At 41.9% G+C, this 25,005-nt stretch overlaps 1 protein-coding gene across 6 annotated transcripts in view; it reads left to right on the top strand.

Annotated features, from left to right (window-relative positions):
• Nucleotides 1-9,578: 9,578 nt before the first annotated feature.
• Nucleotides 9,579-25,005, top strand: part of nfixb (nuclear factor I/Xb) — a 202,025-nt gene continuing 186,598 nt past the window's right edge. For 2 of the 6 annotated variants that reach the window (XM_037791213.1, XM_037791211.1), the window contains exons 1-2: nucleotides 9,579-10,195; nucleotides 24,029-24,112. In XM_037791213.1, coding sequence (XP_037647141.1) covers nucleotides 10,193-10,195; nucleotides 24,029-24,112 — 87 coding nt within the window. In that variant the 5' untranslated portion in view covers nucleotides 9,579-10,192. The remainder of the gene's footprint in view (nucleotides 10,196-24,028; nucleotides 24,113-25,005) is intronic. The other 4 variants (XM_037791216.1, XM_037791228.1, XM_037791232.1 and 1 more) reach the window with 4 other exon arrangements.

The following is a 25,005-nucleotide window of genomic DNA, read 5'->3' as shown; positions in this document are numbered from 1 at the left end:
AAAGTAGCCATTCTAATGTGGACTGCTTGGTGGCTTCAGAGAAAGAGACGAAACTCCAGTGTTTTTTTTGACAAACAACTGCTGCCGCCATTTTGGAACTAAAAAATAAATTAGATTTATATATTTTATTGTTCAAACCAGGCCATTTAGTAGAATATGAACAATAGCATAGAAATGATTTGTTTTACTTTTACTGCAGTCCGGTAGTCGCTTTCAGTCCACCAAAATGGTGAAAGCGTAGCTCTGGCTGCTGGGGGCTGATGTTGTAATGGAGCGAAATAATTGACTTTCACTTCTTGGCAATATTGGTTCTTTGTTTCGAGCCTACAGCCATGCTAGCAGCTCTGCGAGGCCCATCTTGGTTTTGTATGTTAGCATTAGCACATGTTAAGTTATTAGCACTAAACACAAAGTAGACTGATTGTTGGAAATGTCATTAGTTTCGTGGGTATTTTGGCCATAAACCAAAGTATTTGACCTGATGGCGGTGCTAGAGGAGAGGTCAATATATTCAGAAACTCCATTTTCAGTGTTGACGTGTAGACATGGAAAACTGAGTTTCATCACTAATGAGGCGGCATGTCATGCAAACAGCGCATAAATAACAACCATTAACGGCAGGACGTGGCCAAATGACCTGCTAAAAGGACTTTTTTCATGTTTACACATAAAGTAAAGTTACTCATTCACTATATTGAGGAACAGAGGCATCAGAATGTGCTACGGAGGTCACTACTACTTATCCAATGCAACTACTTGTTTAAAACCGTGCTCGTGTGACCGGGTTTATTTTTTGAGAACGAAGGAGGGAAACGCTGTTTAACAATAACTACCCGTTGTACGTGTGGACTAGGCCTAAAGCTGACACCATAATGCGGGAGAAATATGTTCCACTGAAATTTAATTGACAATGCGGTTTAGGTTGTATGGGAAACGTAATTTAGTAGGAGACAGGGTTGAGTCGGTAGGATTCATCCTCTGGGGACCATGAATGTCCCGGATTTCATGCAACCCATCTAGTAGTTGTTGAGATATGTCAGTCTGGACTAAAGTGGTGGACCTGATCGACCGACCGAATGATAGACTGCACTGCCATCATCCCTAGAAACATGACTAAAGACGGAACACAAGAGAGACATGCAGGCCTGTGCTGTAGATAACTGGAGGTGTGAGAACTGATACCCGCTGAGCAAAGTAAATGCACCAACGATGGACTATGGGGAGATTCTGGACGAGCAAGTGAAGCAGAGGATGAAGAGCAGGAACGAGAGAGGGGACAGATAGGCAGAGAGGAAGAGGGGAACGAGGAGATAGGAGATAGACAGCAGGGGTGAGGGCAGCAGATCTGAGCGGACCGAGGCTCTGGTGGCTCTTCCTCTCTCTTTTCATGGAGAGCCAGGAAAGGAGATTATAGCGGCCCTGTTTTCTCCTATGGGGTGGGAGAGAAGGTGGGGTGGGGGGGGGCGACCATACTCTTCTCTTTACCGCCTCCCACTCGTCTCCCTCCCCCCGCCGACGATGACACTCTCTGGTAGTACCGGCTGGACCCAAAACCAGAACGAATGATATCGCTGAGCCCCGCTCCGCTCTGCTCCATCATCACGATGATGAATGGTGCAATTTGATAGAGATTTTACAAAGGAGGGACACTTTTTTTTTTTTTTTAAAGTTTGGAGCTTTGTAATGCATTACAACCAGTTGCTTCTATGCTCAACACACCCCCTCGCTCACGACAGAGCTTTGTCTTTTACTTCCTGGGTGCCTCTGAAGCATATTTGCCGACCCTCCTGATTTTCCCGGGAGACTCCCGTTATACATCGCCCTCTCCCGGTTTCCTCCTGGTGTCACATTTCTCCTGCATTTCTCCTGATTTATGGCAATATTCACACCTTTTTTTTCCGCACATCACAGCATCACGGTACACGTCCACAGCCTCCGTCTTTTCCACGCTTCCCATTCATATGTCTACGTAAGCAGCAATGCATTCTGGTAGCGTGGCGGCGCAATTTGAGGTCATCATTTGCATAAAGTTGAGGTCTAGGCTACTTTGTGGCAAATCAGGGGCGTCCGACGCGACTCGCCGCCTCTGGAAACTCCAGAGGAACTTTAAAAAACTAACCCTCGTCGATCCAAAATAAAGGACAGATTCAGCAACTGTGTGGCTTATTTCTGGCATCAATGTAAATGATGTTAAAAAAAGTTCCGGTTTCCGTTTGAAAAGCTGGGAGCTGCAGAGGGAAAGCGTTCGTCCAATTAGGTGCCTTGTGACGAGTGGCAGCTCATCAAGCGTCCAGCGCTGGGAAGCGAGGTGATCCCTCGTGATAAGGAAAACCCCCTGTGGACACGTACCATCACAGCAAAGCCGTCGTGGCGCGGCCGTTGGAAATAACGTGTTTCAGAGCGCAGCGGTGCCGTTGTCGCGTTGTGTCTGAGAGGGTCCTTCAGTGAGTGAGAGAAGGAGAGAGAAACGAAAGAAATACTACAGCAGAAGCAAAAAATGAATGAATGAAATGTGATGAATTTAGTTTCTACCAGAGATTCACACAAGTTCACACCAAGGGGCCAATTATTCACTTCTGATTCCTGAGAATTGAAAGTTAAATAAAGGTAGGCCCAATTAGCATCAAAATGGTTGTTTCGAAGTGGTACTTATTATTTTGTTATTTTCATTCTTGAGTCTCGGAACATCAAATCTTTTCTGTGGGAGGAACATCCAGACCCCCCCACCCCCGCTTTGGTTTCGAATACTACTTTAGAGGTGTCAGGGTTGGCAAGTATGCTCTGAAGAGCTACGACTCATTGAAGGAACAAGAGGATATGTGGTGTGTCATCCTTTCGCTGTGTGCTTCACCAACACCTTTCTCACATACCACACACACACACACACACACACACTAGTCTATAACACACAATAATACACTCTCTTCTTTTCTCCTACCACACAAACACATACGAGCAGCGAGTTAATCAGACCTATAAACCCTCCTTGCCGGTAGAAGATAAGCGCCTCGCTGGTAGACCGGCCCTCCCGAGAGCAGCACTCCTCTAGCGGTGCGTGGAGCTGCCTGATAAGGGCAGGGGAGTGTTGGATACCCTGAGAGATCACACACACACTACACACACACACACACACACACACTCCGCTCAGCATCAGTTAGCCCGGTCTCTTGCCGAGCCAATCGTGGTTCGCAGGGCCGAGGCTCCACGCAATCATCCTCCTCCATCAGGTGTTGTTAATCTCAGCGCTCGCGCCTGCAGGTGCATGTGTTTGCTGTGTGTGTGTTTGTGTTTAGCAACCACGCTATCTTATGCTAATTCAAGTGAGTGCATGTGAGGAATTGTACTCTGATAAAAATGGAGTCTATTTTTTCTAATAAAATAAAATGTGCTTTTCCATTCAGAAAGTGCTCGTTTCTCCTCACATTTATTATCAATCAATCACAAAAACACTTTGTTGTCCAACGAGGTAAACACGTCTATATTTGAAGCGAGTGACTTAAACAGTGTTTTCCTACCTTGATGTACAAAGGGCCAGCACACTTTCTCAGGGTCTTTTGGTTAATTAAGCACCGCTCCTAATTAAGCTTCAACCTGTATTTCAAAGCCGTCGGGATCACTCACTTCCTCCTAGATGAATCGGTCTATACGCTGTAAAGATATGGAAATATACTGTTTCAACATCACAAGTTATTTGATAAGTTGTGTCAGTAAAGAGTGATCCATTTTAATATCAAAGGCTCCACCTATCTCCAGAGCTTTGTGAAAAAGATTTAGAAAGTCAAAATAATTAACTAGACAAACAGAACCACAATCATTGATATAATAAACCTATATATATATATATATAGGTATATTAGGGCAGTCAAAGTTAACGCCTTAATGCAAATTTGTTTAATAACCACTAATTTCTTAACGCATTAACGCAACTTGTGATTTTTAGGTTGAGGCAAACTCAGCTTAAACTAGAGAGAAGATACTGGCATCATCTGAACCTAGAAAAACCTGATGAATCCATCGGTACCACCTATGTCATACTAGCTTGTCGCGAAGATTAATAAGATAAATAACGTTCCAAACTTACGCTAAATTTTGGCAATGAAAACTGTCATGGTCATTTTCAAAGGGGTCCCTTGACCTCTGACCATCCAGATCAGTGAATGTAAATGGGTTCTATGGGTACCCACGAGTCTCCTCTTTACAGACATGCCCACGTTTATGATAATCACATGCAGTTTAGGGCAAGTCGTAGTCAAGTCAGCACACTGACGCACTGACAGCTGTTGTTGCCTGTTGGGCTGCAGTTTGCCATGTTATGATTGGAGCATATGTTTTATGCCTAAATGCAGTACCTGTGAGGGTTTCTGGACAATATCGTCCATTGTTTTGTGTTGTTAATTGATTTACAATAATAAATATATACATACATTTGCATTAAGCAGCATATTTGCCCACATCCCATGTTGATAAGAGTATTAAATACTTGACAAATCTCCCTTAAGGTATATTTGAACAGATGCAAATTTTTGATTTAACGGTGATTACTATGGACAATCATGTGATTAATCATGATTAAATATTTTAATCAATTGACAGCTCTATAAACTATATAATAAACTTAATATTTCTGTCTGTTAAAAATGTGGCCCTCATGCAGTTCCTATTCTATTTTTTTCTCTGTCTTTTATTTTTGAATAGCTCTGCTACGGTAGTCCAGTGCAAGCATTTACAAAATAAAAGCTTTCAAGCTTTCATTCTCTCTCAGGGGAAATCTTACTCTTTTGGTTGTGTTGCTTTTGTTTTGTTGTTTTTCCTCTGGCACCTTACTGTAGCATTTCATCAGGAGTGAATCACTCACCCATCAACCCTAAATGTCAGATTGTGTCAGACTGGACATCTTATGTTATCTTATTATCTCATCATACAGTAATGGGAACTTACTCTGACCTCATTTTCACTGCTAGAAAAGTGTTTTTACTCAAGTACTACAATTTTGAGGTATTGCACTTTATTTAAGATACTTTATATTTATAGGGATGCATGATCAAAAAACAATACCTGGGCTCCAATACCGAGTACTGACCCGGTACAGTGTTTAATTAAGAAGCTGTTTGCCTCACTGTGTGGAAGTGACTGGGATCATTCTGTTGTGTGGAAGGCCATTTCAGGCTTGACTTAAACATTGCTTTCCTAACTTTGTGAACAAAATGTAACAAATAAATTCATAGATATGCATTTACTGAATTGTTATTTATTATAAAATAATAAATCATACACCAGAAACTTGGCTTCTCAAAATTAACAGGAATCAATTTCAAGTGTGAACCTTTTTAATGCAGCACAAACTGGTCAAAAACTGAAACATGGAATTAAAATTCCAGGTATATAATGTATAGGGTATATAAACATAAGAACTGAACTGAATAGATCAGCTCCAGTTGTCATGATACCGATCCGCTTATTTGAATCTGTATCGACCAGATATCCGATCTGGTATTGGTATCAGTGCATCACTACGTTTAAAAGGGAAATACTTTTTACTCCATTTATCCGACGGTTTACAGTTGTAGGTACTTTAAAGATTTTACAAACAAAATAACAACATGAAAATATGTATTGTTATATATTAATCTCCCCATATAGCTAAAATGTTCTCCAACTCAACCAGATAGAACATTAAAATACACTTTTAACTTTTAATGCCTTATTATTAATAACCTAATTATAGGGTCCTATATAGTACTTTTACTTTTGATACTACATAAAGTAAATTTGCTGTGTATTTTCACTTAAGTCAAATTGTGAATAGGAGTTTTTACTTGTATGGAGTATTTCTAATGTGTGGTAATGCTGCTTTTACTTCAGTAAAAGACCTCAACACCTCCACTACTACTTATTTGACTTTACCTCAATATTCCAAATTGATTTTCATCTTGTTAATTATCATTTTATAATCATATTACAATATCAGGGGCATGCAGTGTCCTCCCACACTTAGTTTAACCTTAATGCACTTCTTGTTTGCTGTTTGTCATTAAACATCATGTTATTCTTTACATCATTGTCCTATAAACTGAGTCTACATTTTCTCTAACCTCCCGTGTTGTCCTGTTAACGTTGCTGGAAGTTTTCTCCCCCCCTCTCCTCTTCATCAGAGGCCTGCAGCACCTCCAGCAGCCTGTGCCTTTAGCTAAAGCCTGCAGGAAAGGGCTCCTACGGGGGCTCCTACTACGGGGCTCCTACTACCGGGGCTCCTCCGGGTCCTCCGTTGCGCCTCCATCCCCGTGGCACCTCTTGGACGTTGGTCGGCAGGTCAAATGCGTCTTAATTGAAAGCCAAAGAAACGAGAGAATGGGCCGTGAGTCGGACCGGTTTCCACGGGCCGTGCCAAGGTCAGCATTCCTCGGCAGGCCGTTGCCTGGTGGACCTTTGTCTCCCGTGTGTGTAAACCTCCAGAGAGAGAGAGCGGTGTAGAGGAGGACCGGAGGAAAGGAGGCTGACAATGAGCGCGAGCTGCTGTCTGAGGCCAATACAGACTGCACAATGTGGAAATGGAGAAGTATGGAGAGATATGGAGAGATATAGAGAAGTCTGGAGAGGTCTGGAGAGGTCTGGAGGTCAGGATATTCAGATCTGTAACAGCCTGATGAAAGCAGTGATCCGCGGGTTTAGAGGTTGTGGAGACGCTGTCAGAGCTGAGGCCTTCAGGGTCACTCATGTGATCCTGATCTTCATACAGTTACTGGACCAAATGTGTCCAAATATTGTTGCTCTGTTAAGAACATAACGGCCATTTCTAAAGAGTCAGATGTTCAAATGAATTATATTTAAAAAACGGGCCTACTCTCTCTACTAAAATAAAACAGACATTTAAATTGGGAGCATTTTAAATTAAACGGCTCTAATACGCAGATTAACACAACTCAGTGATGCGTTCAGGTCCTAACCAGGCGCATAGTTCAAGGATGTTTAAAGAAATAAAAGCCAGCAATGTTCCGGTCAAAGCATCAGGTCAAGTCTTTACTAAAATCAACCAACAGTCTGAGACGGCTTCATATCACAGTAATAAGATGCAGTTGTGTCTCACACACGTTTTAAACGAACGCTTTATCTCGCGTTACATTTATACACAATATTCAGCATCCTTCCAGTTCAAACACAATCCCTCGTCTGTTCAAAGAGTGGCGCAGTTGGCTAAATAATTTTTTAAGAAGAATATGAAAGAATATGATATGAGTTCGTGGTGCACCATTAAAAAATAAATAAATGAATAATAATAATTTAACGCAGTGTAATAAGTCCATAGTGATCGTAGAGGCCTGGAGACAGTTTGAAACAGTCAGTTTGAGACGTTTCCCCTCTGCTCCTGCAGGCGCTCACTGTAAGAGGCCACACACACTCATTACACACATTCACATCTACTGCTGCCTAAATCATTTATCAGACCTATTTAAAAATGCTCTAGTTGGAAATTGTGACAGAATTCTGGGCCTTGAATTAGTTGCTGATAACTAAAAAAAATGTATAATAAAGTAAAATAAATTGAACAAATTCATCTGATGCTTTTTTATTTTAATTAATTAATTAATTAATTATTTTTTACAATAACTATTTCCTACATTTAAAGTCCCCAAGATATGACCCTCAGTACATTTATCCCCCACTGTCACACAGCCTAATTATGTTTAGCATATATATATATATATATATATATATATATATATATATATATATATATATATAAATCAAATACTTGAGGCCTAAACTAATTATTTGTCATGTATTTCTTTGTGTTTTGTATTTTATTGTAACGCTGTACACCGTTTAAAAAAACGTGTGGAAAGTGGCATAATTTTGTGTTCTTTTAAATGAATTTATAAAAACGGAGCCTGGTGTGTTAATTAAAAGGACTGTAACAAGAACGCTGATCAAATTAATTAAGGCGTTAATTAACAACGGTTTCAGTTAAATAAGGGTCATTTAAAATGATATTTTAGTCTAGATATTCAAAATGGAAACACTTCAAAATAGATTCTGTTTGTTCTATTGACAAAATTATTATAGGCCATTAAAACTTCCCCACAATTCTAAATATTAAACTACAATGCTTTTTTTTATTCCAAAGTAAATGTAAAAAGTCGGTATTTCATGAAGCTTTACATTTAATGTTCTTGGTGAAGAAAGGTGAGGCTTGTTCTCCCTCAGTGTGACCTCTCTGGGAACAACTCAGGAGTCCAGAAGCTCTCATTTGTCTGCTTGTACGTGATCAAGTTGAACCAAGCAACAGACTAAAACTGGCAGGTGGAATCCATTTTGCGCTCACTCGTTTTATTGGTTTTATTCGGGCAGTGACGGTGCAGATTGCGCACTTTCCTGCGAATTGCTTCCGTTTCCACATAAAAAGGTCAAAACTTTAGTAATTTATTCATAAGCGGGGGCCATCTTCTCTATTGCGTGCTGAAAATTCCATCTGAATTGTATATTTGTGGTGAAATTAAATATTGTGTTGAGCCAGGAGTCATGCACCCTGCTCTGTCCTCACGGCTTTATTCATGACCAAATCAACAGACAGGTTGTTACAGGTTAGGACTGTGGATGTGATTGTGAACTCTGAGGCCTGCTGCGGGCCGGTGGCTGTGCGTTAATATGGAAAATACAAAGGTGTTACACATCTCTAAAAGAAGGCGACAGTTAACAGTTGAAATGTCTCATATATTCCCACCACAGGCATGACATAATAGGCTATAGGTCGGTCCAATAAATTGCCATGGGAATTAAATGAATCCTGGGTAGCAGAGCTTTAACCCACCTCGGTTCCGTTTATCCTCCTTCAAAATACAATAGCAAATCTAATTAGACAGTTTTTGTTTTGAATTTACAAAAATATACGTGTATGTCTCCCTGCATTTATAAAGTTTTCAAACCGCCGTCCACTGCTTCGTGTCCCCCTGTATCCCTTTCAGGTAATCTTTGTGTTAGTGGTGGATGAGCTGCTTGTGATGGACCGCGCCGCGGCTGCGTCCCGCGCCGCTCCCGTCGCTGCCGCTCCCTCCCGCCCTCTCCTCTCCGTCGGCCCCGAGCTGCCCCTACACTTTCTCCGGTGAGAGCTACTAATCCCCTGCGTCCCTGGTTTACTCTGAGCCCGTATTTAATTCCTCTAAACCCCCAGCTGCCGCCCTGGTTCCTCACTGAACACGACAGACTGTGAACCGCTCCGGTTATTAATAATTCAGCAGCCCTGCCGCTCCTCCGCTCCGCGCCGCGCCGCGCCGCTCCGCTCCTCCGGCCGCGGCCGCAGCACGACCCCGCACCTCCTCACGTGCTGCCACGCTGTGTTTTCACTCCTAGCCTTTCTTCATTTGGGCTGCTCGTTGTCTCGCGCACATTTCACCACATTGTTGTTGTGTGTAGCCGGTAGACAGTCCCGCCGGGTCCCACCAGGTCCCACCAGGTCCCGCTCCTCTGATGCCGCTCTGATCCGCGCTGCCGCATGGTGAGTTCTGCCGCCGTCCTCTCCGCAACTTTGTCCGGCCGCTGAGGAACAGGTGGCGGTGGGTGGCGGTAGGGGTGGGGGGGGGGGGAGGACCCGGTGCAGAGGAACCGAGGAGGAAGAAGGGACATTTCATATCAGCAAAGCGGAGCATGCACGAGGGGTGAAAGCGCGCGGCGACCGTCCCCTTCTAGCAGGAGCAACAGCTGATTGTGGTGCGCGCTAAGCAGAGCAGAGGCTGCGAGCTACTTACTGTGTGTGTGTCGGTGTGTCGGTGCTCAGCCACACTCCGGCTCTTCATTAGCGGGGCTCACACGGAGCGCGGCGGTTCGGGTGGTCATTCCGGTACCGGGACAGGCTGGACGGAGAGCGGCACCGAGCGGAGAGCCCGACGGGTTCATGGAGATATCAAAACCGAGAATAGACACCTTGCACGGAGCAGTCTGGCAGCAGACGACTTGGATTACTCTGTCCTCGGTCCTCCTCTGCCTTGACTGAGAGGAGTTGACTACAAATTACCCAAAAATATGTTTCCCGGGCAGCAGGCCGTGTGTTAGGGCTCTTTCGCTTCCGGTAGAAGGCCCAGCTGAACAAGAAACCGACCACTTTTCTCTCTCCTACACTTTTTTTTTTTTTTTGGAAGCCGAACTTTTCAGAGTGGAAAATGGGTCTTTGAGAGTGTTGGCACATCTCCCTACAACCACAATGGTACGTGCTATGTAAACCAATAATTTGCTCATTTATGCAGGCGCTTTCAGATTAATTTAGTTCCCTTTATAGATTTAATGATACGCAGGAATAACTTTAAAGTTCAGTGGGCTGACTTACCCACTCACAATTCTTACTGTTTACTTGTGGAAGCTAATGCGTAACTGTCTACCAAAGACTGTGCCAAGTCCTTCCACCTACCTGTGCATGTTTTCTGTCAGTTATTATAGTTATTTTTAAATTAGAGGAATGTTCATGTGTATTTGAAATGATTGTTAATAATATAATAATATACCTTATTTTAATAGTGGCACAACATGTTGCCAAATGTGTTTCTGGCCAAATCAGGTGTCCAGCCCTCTCAGTTCACCACCCGATGCCCACTGCCTTCTGCCGACATGGAGAACATGACTCCCCTCCTGCTGTGCTCTCTGATGTGGGCCTGCCTGTCTGACTATTTATAGACACATATAGATAGGCCTTATCGCATATCATACAGTTGTAAGCAGCTACTCAAGAGGCGCCATAGTAAGTTTATTGTGAAAGGTTACATTGTGACACGTAAAGGAGCCCGAATCCCAACATAAAGGCAAAGTTTAGCAGAGTTTGGAAACTGGGCTATTAGGAGGATGGAACCTTTTCTGTGCGCCAGCATCCAATTAATGTGCCTAATTTGATTTGTGCGTAATTACGCACAGCGTATTAGAGCAATTCCTTCATTACGCAGGTGATTTATTTGACAGAGAAGTCCTGTGACATCACAAAGCAAAAAAGTTTGAGATGATTCATTTCTTTTATTCAACAACATTTGAGATTTTATTTTGGCTTCCTTATAACTTGAATTGGCTGAGTACTTTTCATAAGAAAAAAATATATATATTTCCTGTTTATCCCCATTTGCCCTCAACTGTGTTTTAAAACTGGCAAATGTATTCCCTGTGAGGTTGTGAAAACACACATTTGAATGCAGCTCTTGTAGGTTTCAAAATTAGCAATAATAAGTCTGTTTTATTATGATATATAAGCTCACACATCCTTGACCCTTAGATAGAATCCTTTTTTGGCATGAATGAGTCAAGTCAGGCAATAGTTAGGGGAACCTCCCACATACAACCTTGAAGCCACTCAGATACCAGGAAAGGGGGATCTTATTTGCACATGAATATGGAAGATTATTAGTATGAATAATTATTTGTTTACCAGCATCCCTCGCTGACATGGCAGCTGCCAAGAAGCTCATCAGTAAAAATGTTACAGAATTCAGGACAGGCCTTCACATGGGATTATCTCCACTTCTTATTCTCCCACTTATAGCAGCAACTCACCTCTTTTTTTTAAAAAGGGAAGGCTATATTGTGAAATCCGTGCCAGATATTTCAGTTGCATGTTAGTTTAGTCAGAATGCACTGGAGGCATCTGTCAATCAGTGTCAGGGGTCCCCCCCCTCCCCAAGGCTGGTTGCTCCATCTAAATAAACACTTAAACTCCACTTCTCTGCAGAGATGATCTGGATCTGTGGCACAATAGTTTATTGATTTCCCCTAATGTGTTGGAAAGCAAATAGGACATGTGAGCCACCATCATGAAACTGGAAACATGTTTGGTCCCAAATTATTAGGTCTTATTAGTTTTGAATATATATGAAAGTCTCCACTGCACTCTCATGATCAGCATATGTGTGGTGTGCAGTATAGACGGCATAAACAAACAATTACAGTAATCATGCAGTGCTGTGTAAACAGTTAGGGTAATTGTATCCCGCACTGTGTTGTGTGTGTGTGTGTGTGTGTGTCGAGGAGTGTGCGTGCGTGTGGTGTATGTGTGTGTGTGTGTGTTGTGTGTGTGTGTGTGCAGCCCGCCACATGATGATCAGACAAGCGTTTCCCAGCCTCGTGTGATCTCCCTCTTGGCTGTCGCTGCTAGTGATGTCATCCCTCACTGTATACAGAATAATATGCTTTTATGTTTGCCCCTGGCCTTGACATTTCCCTGAAAAAATAAATAAGGCTTCATGCAGGCCGCTATAGCTTATGTGGCATGTAAGCTTGTGCTTGTAGTTTAAAAGATGGAAACTCTGATATACCCTCCGAACGGCGTAAATATTAGGATAGTGACCTCTGAATGGGTTCGTCAGGTTGATCGTTTTTTAAGCTGTTGTATAGCTATTGTTGCACGGTTGAGCAGAGTGGATATCAAGGACACATCATGAGGGGTGATCATGTGAATCAAAAGAAAAGAAAGAAAAAAAGTGTCACTCTTTAAATGCCAAGACACTGGTAGAGACAGAATAAAACAAACTTAAGGGGCACTTCAGTGATTTAGTGTTGCACTTGCGTAAAGTTTGGGGACTTCTGAGAGACTGATTGAATAAGAATGGTCAAAAATCGAAGACGACAGAAGTCGAGATATTCTGACTTTCATTCCCTCTGACGAGTCCAGCTTCAGAAAAAGTTGGATCCTACAATTCCCATAATGCAACTCAATAGCATCGTTCATTTAATCTTTCCTGTTTGTTGAATGCCCTCATCTTTCAAACTCCATGGCCCAAGTTTGTAACACATGCTTTCTGTTAAATATGTAAAGTCAAACCTTAAGTCAAGATAACCCTGATGACAAAAACGTGTCCCTTTTCACAATCAAATAGTCGTGGGCCTGAATTGTTTGCGTGTATCTCTTTAAAAGCCAAGCCACTGGTAGAGGCAGACAAAAAAAGCAGACTTAAAGGGGCACTCCAGTGATTTAGTGTTGCACTTGGCGTAAAGGTAGGGGACTTCAGAGAGACAGAGTGAAATAAGAATGGTCAAAATCCAAGCAGCAGAGGTCGAGATATTCTGATTTTCATTCCCTCTGACGAGTCAAGCTTCGCAAAAGCTAGATCCTACGATTCCCACAATGCAACTTTACAGCATTAATTATTTAATCATTCCTGCTTTTTAAATGCCTTCATCTTTCAAACTCCATGGCCCAAGTTTGTAGCACAGGCTTTCTGTTAACTATTTGAAGTCAAGCCTTAATTCAAGATAACCCTGATGACATCACCGTGACATCTCAGGCTTTGGAAGACGTTAAATAACTTTGTTCACATACGGAGTATTACTCTCCACTATGAGTGTAGTGAGATCAGTTGAGTACCCCTTTCATTTCAGGTTAATGAGTGTCGGGTGTCTGTAATGACTCTTCTTTTAAATCATTATGAGTAAACCAAGACAAATGCTTAATGATTTACAAGGTACAGGCCAACAAAAACATAAAAGTTCATAGGTAGTTTATTTGCCAATATTCTGTGTCAGCCCTCTTCAAGGTCACCGTGAAGCATTCGTAAAATAAAGTATCTTAGCAATTAAAACAGACTCTCACAGGAACGGAGAGCTGTTTTTCGGAGTGATACCTCTTCTAATGGAGCATTTACTCTTGAAATGATGAATGGTATTTTAGATCAAAAGTACACTGTGATGAACTTGTTAGTGGAGAGCACTTTGTGCCAGATGAAAGCAGCGGGGAGTCTTTTGCAGCCCGTCTTTATGACTTGTTTAAGTGAGTATTGAAAATGAACAAACGTGAATAGAAAAAAAACAACGGAGTGAGTAATCTCACCTGTTCCCAATACAGCTTTAAGGCCTTTACACACCGGGGGCATCTTTATTTCGTGCCATTAATTCATACATCAATATATTTTTTCAAACTGTTGTTTTTGTCATGAGGACTTTCACACAGAACACAAATATTAAGCGGTGAAAAAGTGATTCTTTTTTCGGGAACAAAGTCGATTTTTCTGAGCTTTTGCACTGCGAATAAAGGCATCAACCAATCACGTTGTGTGGAACAGACATATTCAATACATACACTATATTGTACAACAACATGTTCCAGTCAAAGTCGGAGGTTGGAATTTCCCAGTTGTTTTTCTTTTGTTGTCTTTGTCATGAAGACTTTCACACAGAATGAATAGTACGCGGTGAAAAAACAATGTTATTTTTTTCGGAACAAGATCGATTTTCTGAACGTTCGCACTGCAAATAAAGGCATCAACCAATCAAGTTGTGCAGAACGGACATATTCAGTACATACACTATAATGTACAACAACACGTTCCGGTCAAAGTCAGAGGTTGTTTTTGTTTTTGTTGTTATTTTTGTTTTTATTGTTGTTTTTGTCTTTCACACAGAAACCGAAAATCACACGGCGTAAAAGCAGCACCATTTTATTTCAGAACTAGGTTGATAGTTTTCTGAAACGCATCAACCAATCACGTTGTGTGGAATGGACATATTCAATACCGACACTATAGTGTACAACACGTTCCAGTCAAAGTCGGAGGTCAGAATTTCCTGTTGTTTTTGTTTTGTTGTTTTTTTAAGTACTTTCACACAGAACGAAAATATTACGTGGCAAAAAGCGAAATAATTTTTTTTTGCAACAAGGTTTATTTTTTGGAGCTTTCTTTTCTTTTAAAGGCATCAACCAATTATGTTGTGCGGAACAGACATATTCAATATGTACACTATACTGTACAACAACTCGGAGGCTCCGTAGTCTGAACCAAGACGGCAAACTTTATTACACCTTTCAACCTTGACAAAGGAAAGCGCAGACCAGATCCACTCCGTTCTTATCTTTCACAATAAAAGCCCTAGACATGGACACTGCGTACCTGTTCACCAGAGGAAAATTCATTCAGAGCATTTCGCTTAAAGGAAAGTAAATTGGCTTACAGTTGTTTAGGCTATAAAATCATTTACCTCAGACAGACTGCCAAACTCTGCTCTGTGTCAATAGAGCGCTGCAAGGATGACGTATTTTTGTAGGCCAACCAGGAAGTTAGCATTGCCCTGGTTCCTCGACAAAAAGCCAATGGGATTTTTCCATTGGGTTTTGGATTATTGCAGAAAATAAGCTCTGTGGCAAACAAACATTTATGATACTTCCACGTTTTGTTCAGCAAGATAATCTTCACAAATGAACACCACTTTTATGATTTTTGAAGTGTAAATGTAATCGCCAGAAGTAAAAAGCTAACGTTAGGCTATAAACGACTACACCGGCATAAGCGTGAGTATAAACAATTGTTGAGTGGGATATTTACTGATGTATTTTATGTCGTGGAACCAAACCTTAAAATCTCTTCAGCTTGGTAAGGCCACAGACCTTATTTCAGGCATCTAACTAAAAAGACCCATTCAAAGAACCCATTGACTTCCAGACGAGGGAACCGGAAGTGGTAAAATGCTAACTCATCCGGGTTGTAGGACTCATTCCTGTAGCACTCTATGGGATCCCGATTTCGGCCTCTGACTGCGTGAATCTATTTAACTAGGGATGTTAAAAATGAACCGTTAACCGACATTAAGCATTTTAACTGATTAACGCTATCGGTTAAAACAGTTAAAAAGAATTGTTAATAATGAACTCAAAAGCTGAGCGGCTCAGAGGAGTGGCTCGTCACTTTAAGGAGAAAAGCTGGTCCACCTTAACAGCCCACCTTAAGAGGCGGAGCCAGAGTTGCACGATACAGGAAGTTGGGCTCCGGTCTCTGGCTCGCTTGAGCGGAGCGGAGGAGTTGTTGTTTCGTAGGCATTTATTCACCGACAAATAAACTGTACACACACTGCTACACCTACGTTCACAGCTAGAACGCCACCAACAACCTCACACTCACCGCCAACACACACACATGGACACTCGTTAAAGTTACGTCGCGCTGACAGACTGTATTTGTGGCGGCGGCGGCGGCGAGCAAGAAGCCTCCGGCAATGCTAGAGCTGCTAACGTAGCACAAATACACACACTGTTGGACACTCGCTAAAGTTATGCCGGCAGACACACAGCTGACAACCTGCTAAACTAAACTAAAATGTGCGGTGGAGACTTTTACTGGGAAAGTGGCTGCATGTCCGCGACACTACACGCAGCCATCCTAGCTGCTAAGTTAAACGCTCCCGGACGGTGAACTGGAGACTCAGTTGTCTGTTGTGCTCATACACTGCAGCTGGCGTGACGCACAAACCTTGTTGGTTAACGGTTAATAATCGGTTTAACGAGGGTCGGTTATCGGTTAAGAACATTTTTCAAATTGAGCATCCCTAATTCAAACTCTTTATTGAAAAATTATTTCAACTGTCGCAAATTTTCATCGATGCAAGTATTTCGTGTCATTTATTGGTTATTCCCCCCGCTGTGTAAAGGCCTTTAGAGTTTTCTTTAAACAAGTGACTATATCTTGAACGCAGACACATGAGGTGTGAGGATCATTTGACTTCAGACACACCAGATCAGAGTACTTTGCTTTAAGAAACAACACTGACAGATTTCTTTAATAACTTGTTATAACGAAACTACAATGCTCACAATTCGAGACAGATATTTTTTTTTTTTGCAGCGTCTCATCAAGCTCGGGCTGATCACATTACGCATCCTAACTCTTCCATCTCATTTCTAACCCTGCCTCAATTACTTTATCAAGACTTAACCCTCACATTAATTGGTTTCACAAGGACACCCCAGACTGCACACCAGCTGTGTAACCGAGTAATTTGAATCTACTTAATTTGGAAGGTGTTGTATCTTCTGCCTTCTGAGTTTAATTTGGAAAAAAAAAACACACACACACACAACAACAATACATGTATTTTCTGTCTTCGCTCTCGTCTTTAGGGCCTTAATGAGGAATTAGAGCCAATAGCATTATTCATTAAACAGAGCTTGCCAGCTATTTATCACTGTAACAATATTAGCATATTTGTTTAAATTTTCAACACTTTTTTTTTTTTTAGCATTCGTAACCAGGTTTAGCATTTTTAATAATCTGGCATCGAATGCATCGTACCAAATTGAATGCTGAAAAAGAACCAGTGGCAAGCCCCAGAAACATACTAAATATCCTTTATAAAACACACACATACACACACACACACACACACACACACATGCACACACACTCCTCTAATTACCGCCTCCCCTGCTCCCTGTCTCATTCCTCACCTCCTGAGATGCAGGTGTAAAATATCACATTTTTCCAGCATTTCTCCCTGAGGTGGCGCTGGCTTGGACTCACACAACGTAAATTTCCCCCTTTCATATTCCCCCACACATTTTTTTCTACAAACAAGTTCCCCCTCCCAACCCTCCCTCTCTTTGATGTGCTTGCCACATCCGCACAGGTTTGTTAGCTTGTTACCAGGTGAAGAATGAGGATACAATTAAGGCTGAATGAAGTGGGACTGGTTAGGATGTCAGTTGTGTTTTGCAGGAGAAGTGAAAAGTCTCCGATGCTCTAGAAACTGTTGAGCTCACACAGACAAATGCTGCGAATGATTAGGATGCTGCGGTGGAATAATGTGTGATTGTGAAGATACCTGCCTCTCAGGGATTGTTGTGCATCCAGAAACATGGAAACCCAGGTGTTTTTTGTGCTGGTGTGTGTCTGTGTATGATCAAGAGAATGAGAGAGAAGGTGGGGAAGGTGGGCCATATGTATATGTGCTCTAATATATCCACTGCCATGAAAGACAGCCAATTTGAGAACCCCCCCTTTAGATCTGACTCTGATTGTATTCAATTGTATATCCATCAGAGAGACGCAGAGTGCAGCTGAGGTACTGTAGAGATCAGGATTCATGTTCAGACTCACGCAATAGGATGCTCAGTAGGCCTCTTTGCACGCCTGTGAGAGTACATCGGTCGATCGACGGGTTTAACAACCTTCGGTGCTAACGCTGCGTTCCAGTCAAAGTCAGAGGTCGGAATTTCCCAGCTGAAATTTCCATTTCTGACCTCCAAGCGTTCCAGGTGCACGACGCCAAACGTAAACAAAAAACATGGCTTACCGTGACAAACTGATGTTTCTTTGGCAAGTGTGCACACAATTGAAACCAGTGCAGCCTCCTTGCATATATAAATCAAACAGAGGAGGAAAAATGACACATGAGGTAACAGATGCCATTACACATTCTATTTAACAATCAATCAATTTATGCGCAGAAAGTGTTTTACTATATGATAGTATGTGTTTTTGCACCCGCTGCATCTGCTCATTAAATGTGAGTTGTTATAAGCCTCATAGATGTGGGTCAGTAGGGGCCTGCTACACCTACTACGCTGTAAAATAGGGATGCACATTTTGAAAAAATTCTTAACAGATAACCGACCCTCGTTAACCGATTATTAACCGTTAACTGACAAGATTTGTGCCTCGCATGCAGCGGTGTACCAGCTGCAGGAGCACAACAGATATTGGTTGACGGGAGTCTCCAGTTCACCGTCCGGGAGCGTTAACTTAGCAGCTACGATGCTGCGTGTAGTGTCGCGGACATGCAGCCACTTTCCCAGTAAAAGTCTCCACCGCACATTTAGTTTAGTTTAGCAGGTTGTCAGCTGTGTGTCTGCCCGGCATAACTTTAGCGAGTGGCCAACAAACAGTGTGTGTATTTGTGCTACGTTAGCAGCTCTAGCATTGCCGGAGGCTTCGTGCTCGCCGCCGCACACGTAGTCTGAGTAACTTTAGCGAGTTTCCAACAGACCGTGTGTGTGTGATGGTGGTGAGTGTGAGGTTGTTGGTGGTGTTCTAGTTGTGAACGTAGGTGTAGCAGTGTGTGTACAGTTTATTTGTCAGTGAATAAATGCTATGAAACTACAACTCCTCCACTCCGCTCAAGCGAGCCAGAGACCGGAGCCGACTTCCTGTATCCTGCAACTCCGGCTCCGCCTCTTAAGGTGGGCTGTTAAGGTGGACCAGCTTTTCTCCTTAAAGAGACGAGGCGCTCCTCTGAGCCGCTCAGCTTTTGAGTTCATTATTAACATTTCTTTTAACCGTTTTAACCGATAGCGTTAATCGGTTAAAATGCTTAATGTCGGTTAACAGTTAAACGGTTAATTATGGACATCCCTAACTATTACGCTGTAAATGTTAAGCAAAACTTAAAAGCAACATGTTCTAACACATTGCAAAAAAACTGAATTAAACGTTACATTTAGCACAGCGCCTGACTTCTTCTTCTGCCCCTGTCATAATTACTACGGTCGCTAGAGGTCGCCATCACCTTCTTTTATTCCTTCTTTCGGTGATCGCCCATGTGATGATAGATGATAAAATCTACTGCTGGGTGTAGCAGGCCCCTTCTCATCCATATCTATGAGGCTTATAATCACTGATAACTCCCATTTAATAACCTGATAACAGTCTAACCGGCAAATCATTTTAAATAACCTCAATACAGGCAAATGTACTTAACGTTGCCTTTCAGTTGATGGTTTACCATTTACAATGTGCACATTCCAGTGTAACATCTGACAACTGCTTCTTCGTGAAGTCGGGGTAGATGGATTTGCCCTGAGTTCACAAGTACAGGAACTCTTTAAGTGGTATTCCATTGTTTTTATTCTAGACGGCGGTCAGAAATCTTCATGTTCCGAGTTGTCTGGAACGCATCATTAGAACTAACACCATTTTCAGAAATTCCCCTCTTTGCTTTCTTTCTGAGATTGAGTTTAGCCTAGCTTAGCATAAAGACTGGAGACAGAGGAAACAGCTAGCCTGGCTCTGTCCAAAGATGCCTACCAACATGTCTACATTTTACTAATTAACTCTGAAAAGTGTAATGACTAGTTGTGTTTAGGGGGAAGTACGTGCTTCAACTAGTTCTTGGTGCAGCCATCCTACGTCTCTCTGTGACAGTGAGGTTGCGGGGTTTGTACAAAAAAAAATAAATGTAAAAAGACATGCTGGTGCATCATGCCTTTTCAAGAAACAACTTCAAGGTTAGTTAGAAGTTAGTTAGTTCGTTAGTTCGTTAGTTCGTTAATTCGTTAGTTAGTTAGTTAGGTGTAGTCATGTTTTTTCACATGTGGACAGAGTCAGGCTGTTTCCCTCTGCTTCTAGTCTTTATGTGAAGCTAGCTAAACAACTCCTGACTCCAGGTCCCTACTTTCTGTACTACACTTTTTGAAGTGATCTTAGGACTCCATATGTTAGTCTGAGATGTAATCAGATAGTATTACCAATTTGAACGTTCCAATTAAAATCAAACCTCGTTACCTAGCAACATTTTACATCTTTAAAACCTGAAATGACTCTTTTTTTGGCCACTTGGGGGCAGCAGAAACAAGCTGTGAACAAAACATTGACTTATGATCACCTTTTAAGTTGATATGATGATCAGCAGACAGTTTTTTAATTTACACTTCCAGCAGTTACGGAGCAACATTAGCATTCATTTGGAGTCGTATTTCTGACCACCTGATGACTGATGTCCACAGCTCTCTTTTGGTCTCCACCAACTGGCTCTTTAGCTGCTAAAAGGTCCACTATGTTCACCAGCTAGTCGCTAACTTTGCTTATTGTTTGGCGCTGTGCAGATAGTGTAGGGTGGTTTTTTAGAGCTTTTTTGCTGCAAATGGTTGGTATGGTTGAAAACATGATGCAAGCTGTGAAAATGAACCATAACAGTTTAAAGTTTAAAGACAGAAAATGAAAACAACGAGATGAAAGACTATAATGCTCTGTAGAGCTGAAGGATAATTCTATGTGGGTTCATCACTAAGGACCGATGTCTTTTACATTACACCGACCCCCTTTACACCTGGTGTATCTAGATTACATTTACACCTGTTGTTAATATGTGTCTCCTGTGTACACATTGAGATCTGAACGCTCTGTCCAGCTCAAACAACCGAACGTCACATCCTCCTCTCGTTTGCACCGGTCCCAAAAAAAATGATGTATGAAGTTTTGCTTGTAGATGCCTGAACCACCTCAGCTGGCTCCTTTCAACGCAAAGGAGCAGCGGCTCTACTCCGAGTCCCTCACGGATGACTGAGTTTCTCACCCTATCTCTAAGGGAGACGCCAGTCACCCTCCTGAGGAAACCCATTTCGGCCGCTTGTACCCGCGATCTAGTTCTTTGGGTCATGACCCAGCCCTCATGACCATAGGTGAGAGTAGGAACGAAGATTGACCGGTAGATCGAGAGCTTTGCCTTCCGGCTCAGCTCTCTTTTCATCACAACGGTGCCGTAAAGCGAATACAATACCGCCCCCCCCCCCCCGCTGCTCCGATTCTCCGGCCAATCTCACGTTCCATTGTCCCCTCACTCGCGAACAAGACCCCGAGGTACTTGAACTCCTTCACTTGGGGTAAGGGCTCATTCCCTAACCAGTGTAGGCAATCCATCGGTTTCCTGCTGAGAACCATGGCCTCAGATTTAGAGGTACTGATCCTCATCCCAGCCGCTTCACACTCGGCTGCGAACCGATCCAGTGAGTGCTGGAGGTCACAGACCGATGATGCCAACAGGACCACATCATCTGCAAAAAGCAGCGATGAGATCCTCAGCACACCGAACTGCAAACTCCCCCCACCCCCCCGACTACGCGTCGATATCCTGTCCATTTTCTACTGTCTCCAAAATAGCTTAAATACCTTTGAACATGTAACCTTTGGCTGAATAACAGGCAAAAAAAAACACAACAGGGCTTTTTGGGGGGTTTGTATTGGGAACACTATGTGACCGGATCACGGAGTAAAATACAGAGTTCTTCAGTCACAAATGGGGCTTGTTGGTTCTCGTGCACATGAGATTTATATATTCTCAGCTCACTTGCTGAAAGAAAGCACCAAGTTAAATTTCCCCCAAATCATTGAACAGTCTCTTTAATACATCACACATACATAATACGGAGACTTGACCGAGAAAACGTCATGTTCTCTTCTGTTCTTTGGCCTGGGCTCTGAAATGTCCTCATTCTCTTTCCCACTTTGTTTAGAGTCATAAGGACATTGTCTGCGCTCTCCATTGATAAAATCTGACAACCATTTCAGTGTTGTATTACACTCCGTCTCGGCCACCAAAAAACGTCCCAGACATCAAATGATTTCTAGAGCTTTTTAAGTGTTAATTACATGAGGCTCTGCGCCTATTCTAGCTCTAGGCCGGCCATATGGATTGGGCATATGCTGCATGTATATATATAGAAAAACACACATATATAATTGATACCATGCTCCATAAAAACTGGGGGGGAAATGGGCCAGTGCTGCCGTGAGCTACATCAAACAATCAGTCTCAAACAAAGATATGACAAAGATACTCCTAATTCATTAGCAGACCCGTGTTTTTATCCTTTCGTTTATTATGTCTGTGCAGCGCAAATCATTTTTCAACTTTAAATTACTCAAACCTGTCAGAAATAGTCAAGTGGAACTACCAACACGCCTTGCTCTGTGCTACTCTGTGATTATCAACAGAGTAAAATATATCCTTCAGCCGGACCGGGCAGTTTAAGAGCTCAACAGAAAGCCCAGAGAGCTTGACAAGGGCACCATTTAGTGGGACAAATGGTTTCAAATGGTTTCCCTCCAGTGTTTCCCCACATATTAATGATGACAGGCCAGAGGTTGGATGCTGAGGCTGAACGCCAGGAGGAGTGTTTTCTTAGTCACTTGGATGACTTGAGTTCTAACTTTTTTTTTTTAGTGAACGTTCCACGTGGAACCTCACTGAATTGACCGCGAACGAGCGAGGCAACGCTAAACAAAACCAATGTTGATCTTATGTTAATCGATCGGCCCGTAGAGGTGGATTGAAATCACACACGCAGGTGCCCTTCCTGTGTTAACAGTGAAAAAGGGAAAAAGACTCGAGCTGTAACCTCTCATTCTGAAGGATATGAATAGCCTGTGTCTCCAGCCGCAGCTCGGTTAGCCCGAGTCTGGGACTTATTATAGTGCTGTGTGTTTATGCATGTGTCTGCGCATGCATTTCTCCCAAGTGCGATCCCGTGTCACCGTGTGTGCATGTGTAAATGCTTAAGTAACCTAAAGTCTGTTTGAATCCCCTAAAAGATTGTTTACCTCACATGCCAGTTTAAATAGCATAACTTTACGTTTCGTAGCTGGCTTTGGGTTTGTTTCTGCTTAAGGTATGTCAAGAGACGAGAAGTTATGGAAAATGGGATTATTCCTTCTTCTCTAAACTCCTGGTCTTAAACTTCCTTCCGAGTTATTTTCATCAACCTATAGCAATTTTTAGCCCTCGCCTATAACAGGTTTAGTTGATATCCAAAACAGACATTCAAATTTAGCCTGGCGGAAACCAATTTGTACCAGTTTGGACTAAAAAGTAACAGCCACGGGCCAGCTCTCCCATCCCTGATCCAGATCCTCAGTCTGTGGTTCCCTCCCATCCATGTTGTCTGGCCTGGCTGCCTCAATTGACAGCAGAACTAGCAATGGATGCTCATTCAGAGCCCAAGTCTCTGCCGGCGCGTCCCACGGCATACAAATGAACCGCACTGAATGGAAACAAACACTTAGAATAAATACTTTAGCTGCATCTATCAGCGAATGCGATGCAGGGCTTGTGGCTAAGGGGCTTGTATGTGTGAATATGTGAGGCAGATGTATGGCCTCTATATATATATATGTGGGTCTGTGTTTAGTATGTGACCGCGTCCGTACGAGAGTGTGTGTGTGTGTGAATGATTTGTGCTGATTCAGTGCGCGCTGCACAGAAAAGTGACCATGCAGGTGGAATAGCAGGGACAGGAAATGCCATTGTGCTGGAGTATTGTGTACGGAGTACGGCAGGCAGCTAAACACTTTGCTCCCCATTCAAGTGGTGGTGACTGGCAGGGCCGGGCCTCGGGCCTGCACAGCACATGGGTTCAGGCAGGCAGCACACACCGTGAACTGTGTGTGTGTAGAATGTAAAGTTCTAAAGTAGTTATCTTGTGGTGGGACTTGAGGATGATTTGCAGCCAGTTTTTCTGTGTATTTAGATTCCCTGAACATAAAGGGACAGAGTCAACTAATGAATAAATGACTGTTGTGTTACATTTCAGGCAACCGAAACCTTTCTGTTGAACGAAGAACCCTCCAGAGGTCCTGGGATGCCTGAATGCTTTGTAGTATCAGATTCATACAGGGTATGCATCTATTATTATTATTATTATTATATATTTATTTTTATATAATTTATTTTTGTTATTTTATTATCCTCATCATTATTTATTTTTCATTTATTAATTTGCCTCTTTTATCACTTTACTGTCATTATTGTTACTTATGTTATTTTATTATCATCATCAATATTAGTACTTTTAGTGTGTAAGTTATTTGTTTTATTTTTGTTTATTTTATTTATTATTTTATTATCATTATTACTTTTTTATTTTATCATTATTATTATTATTATTATTATTATTATTATTATTATTATTATTATAACTTCATTTTTATTTTATTTATTTTTGTTATTTTATTATCCTCATCATTTTTTATTTTTTCTCTTTTACCACTTTGCTGTCATTATTGTTACTTGTGTTATTTTATTATCATCATCAATATTGGTAATTTATTTTTATTTATTATTTTATTGTCATTACTTTTTTCTTTTATCATTATTATTATTATTATTATTATTATTATTATTATTATTATTGTTATTATTATGTGTTGTCTTAAATGTGTTATTTGAGTCATTACTCATTACTATGACTGACAGTCTGTTTTCATGCTCTCGGTAATTGCACCACAATCATAATGTCATTCACAGCTCCCTCTACTCAGCTGCAAACCATTACAATCATTATTTCCACACGCACATTTAAGAAAAAAAAATGGGGGGCCTTTGCAACCTCACCGAAGCGCCCTCGCCTCATGGGAGTGAAAATTATGAGGATAATGTGCAGCCTGCCTAGTCGTATGAAACCAAAAGGAATACAAAGTTAAAGAAAGTGAGCAGCTTTTCTAAAAAAAAAAAAAAAAAAAAAAGAAAAGAAGAAAAATACTCCCAGTGAGCGCGGTGAATTTACAACGA

Source organism: Sebastes umbrosus, chromosome 14, assembly GCF_015220745.1.
Source record: "Sebastes umbrosus isolate fSebUmb1 chromosome 14, fSebUmb1.pri, whole genome shotgun sequence".
Classification (NCBI taxonomy): domain Eukaryota; kingdom Metazoa; phylum Chordata; class Actinopteri; order Perciformes; family Sebastidae; genus Sebastes; species Sebastes umbrosus.
Note: the sequence above shows the minus strand (reverse complement) of the source record. Positions and strands in the feature narration are given on the sequence as shown.